Here is a 9,013-nt window from a genome sequence, read left to right as displayed (position 1 = left end):
ATTTTCTTTTGGGGAAGTTGTAAAAGCTGTCCCATTTTTAATTTTTATTTTTATTTTCTTTTGGAGAAGCCGTAAAATTTGTCCCATTTTTTTATTTTTATTTTCTTTTTATTTTGGAAAAGTTGTAAAGCTTGTCCCATTTTTATTTTTATATTTACTTTTTTTTTATTATTTTCTTTTTATTTTGAAGAAGCTGTAAAACTAGTCCCATTTTTTCCTTTTATTTTCTTTTTCTTTTGGGGAAGGTCGGTACCCTCCACTTACGAAAAATAACGATTTTTTTTCGCATCATTAATAAATACACAATCACACACAGTCAGTCTCAAGCACACACTAACATGCACACTAATTGAGTAAATAATGTCAAATACGTAAAGTGTGAATAAAATATACAAAGTGAGTCATGCTTTATAAATGATGTCAAGTCTCATCAACGAAGTACATAATAAAAACCCTCGGTCAATACTACTCAGATCCAGAGCTGGGATCACTGTCATCTTGAGGTCGCGAGTAAGTGAATGGCGGACCAAAAAGACCCTCCATCATCCGAGTGCGAGGAGTAGTGTCCCTACTACTAGTACCAAGAGCTCCAACAGAAGAAGCGGGTACTGTCCACCTAGTAAACTGCGTAGACTGACTCCAAGATGTAGGAATCGTCGGAGGAGGCATCATCCCAAACAATGGAACTGAGAATAAACCCTGGTCCGTAGGAGTAATGACCGGCCTATACTCAAGCTGAAATGACTGAGAAGGCTGAGACTGCTGCCACTGAGTCTCCTGAAACGGCTGAGAGGGTCGAGTCTGCTGCCAATGAGTCTCCTGAAATGGCTGAGAAAACTGAGACTGTGGCCACCGAGTATGAAACCCTTGAAATGGCTGAGAAGTCTCAGGCTGCTGCCGTTGTGTCCGAGAACGTCGACGAACCTCCAGGGATCGTTAGCGGTGACTAGGCTCCCCCTCGTCCGAGCCCGAGCCTCTATGCCTCGAGCGCGAGCGAGACCTCCGTCGCTCCTGAAAGACACAAAATGAAAAGATATCAGTGATACAAGAAAAGGTAAACATGAGAAAACAGATGAATATACCTCATTAGCATCGTTTGAGCCACTCTTACAACTCGCACCGCATCGTAGCTTGATGATACAATACTTCAAATCATCAATCAACTTCATAAAACCCATCACATCCGAGTACGTGAGCTGAAACCAAAAAAAGAATCAGTAACAAGCAGTATTAAGAAGATAAAAAGACATGTCAAAAGGCTTACCGGCTCGAACTCATCGGGCACGGACTCCTGCGCCTGTCTGAAACCCTCTGGTGCATCAGCAATATGCTCCTCAATCATACCAATCGGTCCCGGGTAACGAACAGACTGAGGAGGGAGCTCGACCTTCCCCCTACGACGAGCAGTAGTCTAAAACATGATCGAATAATCAGGTTATTCGACGGTTTAAGCATGGACTAGCAAAATAAAATCCTAAAAGAAAAGCAAACCTCGGGAAGACGAGGCGGAGGGGCCAAGGAAGGAAGCAAGTCCTGGGAATAATCGCTCTCCATACGCACGAGCTCCTGCCAAGGAAACGTATAGCGCTCCCCCCTGTCCAACAGCTCCCCCAGCTGGCGTGAGTCTAACATCGACTCCGGTGGAGGTAATGGCACTACAAAGTGATTAGCGCTGTGCTGACGAACAACACGCTCTCCAAGGTACCAAACAAAGCGTGATGTACCAAAGAAAACAGTACGACACGCCGAAAGCTGCAAAGCCTCGAGAAGGTCGGTCATGCCAGCCCAAGGCCGATACTGGATCTCGACAGCAACCTGAAAACCATAAGAGATTTCAATTAATGTCGAAAAATAACATCGAAGTAAAAAATAATACACTGTGAAATCGATCCTTACGCCAACAGTAGAGGTGCCCCGACGCAGCAGCCCGCGCAAACTCGATACAGACTCCACTCGTGACTCACCTCGGTCACGCCAGCTAGCTCCAATAGGGAAATCATGGACCGCTCCGCGACGCCGTTGAGGGGCCAATCCTGGAAAGTACTCATAAAACCACAACTGCAACAAGAATGACCTCTAAGCATATGAGCTAAACCGATAAAAGCAAAACAAGAAGAGGAAAAGACCGTCACCTCTACGACTCTCCACAAACCATAGACAGCAACAGGGGCCTGATCGTTCAGCTGCCTGCAGCCATGACGCATCGACGAGAGTAGATCAGCATATCCAATACTAGCCCAACTGTAGGATCCTATCTCGCCAATCCTAACCAGAGACGGCAGGTAGCAAACAAGCGCACGAGAACTCCTATCATGAGAAAGAGTCCCGGAAATAAGGATCAAGATAAAGATCCGTACTCGCTGCTCAGGTGTCGTCTCAGCTATGTCAAAACCATGGGCAAGAACAGAAGCTAACTCTGATCGTCCACTCCTATGACCACCCCGAGGCACTGGTCGAGTCCTGATATGCTGAACAACAGGACCTAATAACTCCGCTGCCTCGCTCGCCCCCCAAGTCAGGTCAGGAATCTGTAGTACAGGTCACTCGGTGAATCACAAGCCGCTGATCATACTGAAGTCCAGAGGAGTCACCGTCATCTCTCCCCAAGCAAAGTGAAAAGTGTTGGTAGTATCCCAAAAATACTCCAACAGCGCTCGAACAACTGTCGAACCACAACCTCGAGGGCTGCGAAATCCCACAACCGCTGAATAGAAATCTCCCAAACCAGCAGACTCCCACAAGGCGTTGGTAATAGGATCCCCTTTGATGATCCTGTACAGCCGAGGAATCAAATCTCCAGCTCCTGATCCATGATGGCGAAGCACGCCATCGACTATGCTGGTAAGTGGACGGTGAGAAATATGATTCTCACGACAGAAAACCAACTCATCAGGTGTCCACGGAGGTGGAGTCCACCTACCCCTACTCGTAGAGGGGCGAGGCTCAGTCTCCAAGGCATCATCTATGCCCTCGGAAACCGTAGGAGTGTCCTCTCGGAAAGCCTGACGCCGACCACGAGTAGAAATGTCTCGATCTCGTTGTCTAGGCATGCTACTACGTTCAAACAAAAAAAAATCTAACTACTTAGCATAATTTCTTAAGTTACTTAGTTATTTATTCAAAATATAGCTTAATAGCTGCCTCAAGTTGCACTATCTGTTATACGCTAAATTTTTACCTCAAGGTCAAAAATTAGCAAAATGATATAATCATTTCTAGTACTTAGTTTCTCCATAACAAACTAATAATATAGTTCTCCTAATTGCATCATATTATGTTCTCCATGACAATATAGTACATACACAAAACAGAGCATGTTTCGAAATTGCACAAAAACAATAGATCGGCACATCATAGCATGTTTTACAAGATCTATAACCATTATATCATCGTTTCAAGTGCAAAGAAACAACAAGAATAACTAGAACACCATTTCACGAACAAAGTAGTACCGAAAATGGTGATTTGTTCATTCTTCACCAAATCATGCAAACCTAGTCTCAAATTGCTCACAAACCGACATGCATTCATATACAAGCTAATTCATAGCAAGAATTTCAACATAAAAGCTCAAAATAAAAAAACCCCCCAATTTGATTTTTCAAGGGTTTCACATGGAATCACTCATTTGAAGCAAAATTCAAGACAAAAAGCAAGGAAACTTACATAGATCCTTGCAGAAATTCGAAGATGAGGGAGCTAGCAAGAAATGTAAGTAAATTTGATGAAGAATTGAGTGAGAAAAGCTCGAAAAACCGCAACGATGATAGTTTCGAAGTAAGAATTATGTTCGTTTTATTTCTATTATTTTTCTAACGATTTAAATTGTTGGATTTATTGTGAAATTGCTTCCAATATTAATGTTAATTCTATTGTTATTATGATCACCATATTGCATGTTAAAGGGAATATGTAATTGAAAATCACACCTAATAAGATAATTTGAACGACCGATTTAGGTTCCTTTTTAATCTTGTTGTTTAATCAAGTGATCACGATATTGTAGAATTATGTGTGCATTAATATTCAACTAATTTAGCATAGTATTAGTTTGGAGCAAATTAAATCTTTGTTTGCATGCCTTTGAAATAGCAGGATTCACTTTTTCATTATAAGAATCGAATAGAGGTCAATACGGGTGAATGTGACTCCATGTCTCACTTTGTACCATCATCCCCGATCCTCTTTTTTTTTTGTTCTGAACCATATGGAATTAGTAATCACATGGATTATAGATGGGGTGTAACCTTCACAAGTCAATCGTTGTTGCCTATCGTTGTCCTTTTATTCGTGGTTGTCTTTTATGATCCGTGAACGGTTTACAAGTTCCTTAAAAAGTTGTTGGCGGCTCCCTACTTTCCTTTTCCCTAATCGTATTTTGTCAATTCCCATTTTTTATGGGTGTCAAGCATATTCACCACATGCTTTAACGTAGGTGCACTTCAAACGACGCCTACAGGTACCAACACTATTTTATTATTTATCTTTTTCACTAACCCCACTTGCATAAATATTTTAATATTTTTCTCTTCTTCTTAACCTACTTATACTACTTTTTTTTAACTCTATAACTAGTAATTAAATATATCTCCACCAAGGCACTGACAATACTTTATATTATAAAATTCACATTATGATCTCTAACTTATAAATTTCTTAAAACTTTGTGCACGTCCTATTGTTGTGATTATTACAAAATGGAGAGAGCAAAAATAATTTCAGTTTAGTAAAACTAAGTTCCCTTAGCAGAAAAACAAATTTTAAATCGGTAACTTTAATGAGCAAGTATAATAGACCATTACAAAAGTCTTAAACATTTCAATTCAGCAAAATAATTCAATTCAGTAAAGGTAATTTAAGTTCAACCAAAATAAGGTGAAAAGTATAGGGTCCCAATTGTCATCATAAGCTCACATCAACTAATAACGCTAAGGTCTTGTTTAGTTCAATTTATGTTAACTTATTCAAAAAATAAAAAATAAAAAAAAAAAGTTTCAAATGCTTTATGTGCAACTTTTTATCGCAAAATATCTTTAGTTTCGTAATATAAAAATTAGGGAAAATTTGTAAATTACCACCCGAAAAGGGGTCCTGTTTTGAAATTACTACCCATTAAAACTTTTATTTTAAATAACCACCCATTAAATTAAAAAACATTTCAGATTACCACCTTTTTTAGAATTCCGGTGGAAAATCCGGTTGAGGGCCCCACATAACGGCTAAAAACGGCGAATTTGACTCTTTTAAATGTTTCCCTCCTTGATTTTTTTTCTTTATAAATTATCCAACATCAATTCACAACTTTTGCCCCAAATTTCCTCAAATTGCAGCTGGTACATGTCTGAAATTTTGGAATTAGGGTTCCTAGGGCAATAAAATTGGGGATTTTCTGCAATTTTGGAATTAGGGTTATTAGGGCTTTAAAATTGGGGGATTTTTTTGCAATTAGGCTACATGTCTGAAATTGTAAAGGGTCCTAATTACTCACCTCAAGCTCGCCATTGACATCACCTTTTGACAGAAGCTTCACCTACGCGCTTTTGGTCCCCAGAAAACACACCAAGATGGCGACTTCAACAGCAAATGCAAGTACAAATAGGGTCCCAATTTGCAGAAAAAAAAAGTTAGGGTTTTGATTCAATCCTTAAGGGGTAGTTGCAAAGTTGACAGAGAATTAAAGGAAGAAAAAGGGGAAAGATTGATGCTTTTGGATGAATTAATTGAAGAAATTGATGAGAGAAGATGTTTTTTTTTTTTAGTTTAATGTTTCAATCAGAAGGTTAGGTCGAGTGAAATGAAAAAAAAAAAAAAAAGAAGGGAAGTTGATAAGGTGGGGCCCTCAATCAGATTTTCCACCGGAATTCCAAAAAAGGTGGTAATCTGAAATGTTTTTTAATTTAATGGGTGGTTATTTAAAATAAAACTTTTAATGGGTGTTAATTTCAAAATAGTACCCCTTTATGGATGGTAATTTACTACTTGATATATTTTTGCCTTATAAATTATCGTACAATTAAGGTCAAAGTTTGCTCAAATCAGAAAATAAGTACAAATAAGCAAAAATAAGGTGAACTAAACATGCCCTAAATACGTAGTATTAAGGATTTAATGACATCGATTTTATTACATTGCACTAGCTTTAAATTTAAGAAGAAAAAAATATATATAACAATAATAATAGTTATTAAGTAATTTATGAAAAAAAATCACACTTGACATTTTTAATTCATTTTAGGATTTAGAAACAATTGAAAATAATTTGTTATTCAATCAATAAAGGAATGACAGATGAAAATAAAAGCCAAAAAAATGTCTCTGAAACCTTTAACTTTACTAATGTGTCACTGCAACAACTTTTTTTAACTAATTTGTTACCGGAAATATTATTTTAAGTTAATTGAATTTGTTTTTTGATTCAAATTAGATCTCAACTTGGCAGTTGGCAGTTGGCAGTTTGGCACACACCACTTTTATATAAACTAAATGAACAATATGAGAAAAATAGGAAATCCAAATTTGCTAATCAAAATTGCTAGTTGATAAACGTCATTTGTTTAGCAGATAGATCGGAGCTTTGCTCGTACACAAATTCAAATTCTTATATTTCTTCAAAAAAAAAAAAAAAAATTCAAATTCTTATATGTGGCTACCCGCTTGGTATAGCCACGGAAGATATTAAATTAATTACGTAATGTAATGGGCAAACGGGGTTACTCAAATAAACTAATGGAACTAAAAAAAACATACGAAAATAAGAATTGAAAAAAAATACGAAAATAAGAATTGAAAAATCTTACAATAAATGCAGGCCGTTCTGGGAATTATTGGTGGTATCCTTGGGCGGAGCCGTAGCATTGGTGTCCATGGCAGTATCTTCTTCTTTCTCAGTTCTGACAAAATTTCAGAAATTCAAAAAAAAAGTTAAATTAAAAAAAAATTAAAAAAAAAAAAAAAAAAAGTCAAAATGGGTATAAAGGAGGAGAGAGAATGACCTGGGGAAAGAAAGGTAAAGTGGGAGGGGGAAGTGAAGGATTATAATCTGGGTTTGATCGGACGATATTTTTGGGGCAGTTCACTGAAATAGTGTTTGTGTGAACTCAGAGGTAGGAGAGAGAGAGAGAGAAAAGTGAATTATTGAAGAGGGGCAGTTCACTGAAATAGTGTTTGTCCGGTGAAATTACAACAAGCTTTACGGTGGCAAATTTGAGATACGGATTACTCCCTTTGTTTTGAAATAAATCCCTAATTTAATTGTTACGAGTATATTTGTCAATATTAAATTTTGATCCTCTTTAATTATCTATAGATAAAAGATTTCCCTAAAAAAAAATCTATAGATAAAAGATTGAGGAATATTTGTTTCCACTTTCACGAAGGATATGTTTATTTATAAAGTAAGAAAATATTATGACCAAAATTCAACTTTGAGGAAAATATAAGGGAAATCGACCCTCAAAACTTCTTTAATAGGGTATTAATCACTAACACTCAAAGTTGAAAGTATAATCTTGCCCATTAGACTGTGCTTAGCTATCTCTAATATTCTCAAATATCTTTTTTCAAAATCTATACTCAATATATACATATCTATTTAGTAATAACTAGGTTAAGTCCCGTGCCATGCACGGTAATTTTTAAAACTTAATACTTATCATTAATTTAGCATTATTATTTAATTATAAAAAATTAAACCTAATTGCAGAATAAGATAAAAGTTTTGTAATTACAAAAAAATTTAAAAAAATTGATCACACTAAAGAAAACAGAGAGAATGCGAGTGAGGGATAGCTCAAGTGGTTAGAGCTCCTTCCCGGTTCCAGGAGATCTTGGGATCGATTCTTACCCCGCCCTTGTGGCTCTCTTAACACACACACACACACACACACAATAAAAATAAAAAAACAACTAATAAAAAAAAAATAACAACAGATTGAATAATGTATACACAACTAATAAAAATAACTATGATTTACATCATAAAGTTATAGATAGAAAACAATTATTGCATAATATTGTATATATATATATATAAAAAATATCTTTGTTTGATTGTGTACAAATGTCAAATGGAATATACTTATAAAAGAGGAAGTGAAATATTATTGAATAGTTTTTGGAGAGAAAATTTTTAGCCAGGAGATGACATGTGTCAGTCCTGTTTTCGTCTTTAGTATAAAGTTATAATATTTAATTATAAAAAATTAAACCTAATTGCAGAATAAGATAAAAGTTTTATAATTACAAAAAAATTGATCACACTAAAGAAAACAGAGAGAATGCCAGTGAAGGATAGCTCAAGTGGTTAGAGCTCCCTCCCGGTTCCAGGAGATCTTGGGATCGATTCTTACCCCGGCCCTTGTAGCTCTCTTAACTAACACACACACACACACATGTATACACAACTAATAAAAATAACTATGATTTACATCATAAAGTTATAGATAGAAAACAATTATTGCATACAATTATTGCATAATATTGTGTATAAAAAAAAATCTTTGTTTGATTGTGTACAAATGTCAAATGGAATATACTTATAAAAGAGGAAGTGAAATATTATTGAATAGTTTGTATTAAAAAATTTCTCTAAGAAGCTTTAGCCCAAAAAAAAAAAAAAAAAAAACTTTTGGAGGGAAAATTTTTAACCAGAAAATGACATGTGTCATTCCTGGTTTCGCCTTTAGTATAAAGTTATAGATTGTAAATACAACATTTAGAGCCTGTTCTCATTGACTGAATTCAGCTGAGCTGAACTGAACTGAACTGAAATGAATATTTTATAAGCAAAGCAAATTAGGAGCTGAACTGAACTGAAGTTAATTGAACTGAACTGAACTGAATTGAGCTGAACTGAACTGAACTGAACTCAGCTGAACTGAACTGAACTGAACTGAACTCAGCTGAACTGAACTGAACTGAACTGAATTTCAACGTAAGAGAACAGGCCCTTAGAAAGTATTTATCGAAACGAATCTAATAAAATCCAACACGACTGTATTTTCCTGTAATTAAT

At 36.1% G+C, this 9,013-nt stretch overlaps 1 protein-coding gene and 1 long non-coding RNA gene across 2 annotated transcripts; both read right to left on the bottom strand.

The window, feature by feature from the left end:
* Nucleotides 1-359: 359 nt before the first annotated feature.
* LOC145595834 (uncharacterized) lies at nucleotides 360-2,481 on the bottom strand. Its single transcript, XM_081652265.1, has 6 exons — nucleotides 2,133-2,481; nucleotides 1,897-2,058; nucleotides 1,492-1,815; nucleotides 1,265-1,411; nucleotides 1,083-1,196; nucleotides 360-1,011 (listed from the first exon to the last, which is right to left on the bottom strand). The coding sequence occupies exons 1-6, from the start codon at nucleotides 2,202-2,204 to the stop codon at nucleotides 937-939; spliced, it is 894 nt and encodes a 297-aa protein (XP_081508391.1). The 5' UTR covers nucleotides 2,205-2,481; the 3' UTR covers nucleotides 360-936.
* Nucleotides 2,482-2,569: 88 nt separating this feature from the next.
* Nucleotides 2,570-7,131, bottom strand: LOC145593476 (uncharacterized). The gene is made up of 3 exons (XR_014102744.1): nucleotides 6,993-7,131; nucleotides 6,798-6,890; nucleotides 2,570-3,054 (listed from the first exon to the last, which is right to left on the bottom strand). It is a non-coding gene; the product is annotated as an uncharacterized LOC145593476 (long non-coding RNA).
* Nucleotides 7,132-9,013: the final 1,882 nt, after the last annotated feature.

Source organism: Chenopodium album, chromosome 19, assembly GCF_948465745.1.
Source record: "Chenopodium album chromosome 19, dcCheAlbu1.1, whole genome shotgun sequence".
Lineage (NCBI taxonomy): Eukaryota > Viridiplantae > Streptophyta > Magnoliopsida > Caryophyllales > Amaranthaceae > Chenopodium > Chenopodium album.
The sequence above is the reverse complement of the archived record's forward strand: the minus strand, read 5'-3'. Positions and strand labels throughout refer to the sequence as shown.

What these genes read in the sequence shown, in the direction of transcription:
- LOC145595834 (XM_081652265.1), bottom strand. Translation starts at nt 2,204, where the DNA reads ATGCGTCATGGCTGCAGGCAGCTGAACGATCAGGCCCCTGTTGCTGTC. An exon ending in TGCCCGATGAGTTCGAGCCG is followed by an intron (nt 1,197 to 1,264) that starts GTAAGCCTTTTG and finishes TTTTGGTTTCAG; the next exon opens with CTCACGTACTCGGATGTGAT. An exon ending in GCTCAAACGATGCTAATGAG is followed by an intron (nt 1,012 to 1,082) that starts GTATATTCATCT and finishes TGTGTCTTTCAG; the next exon opens with GAGCGACGGAGGTCTCGCTC.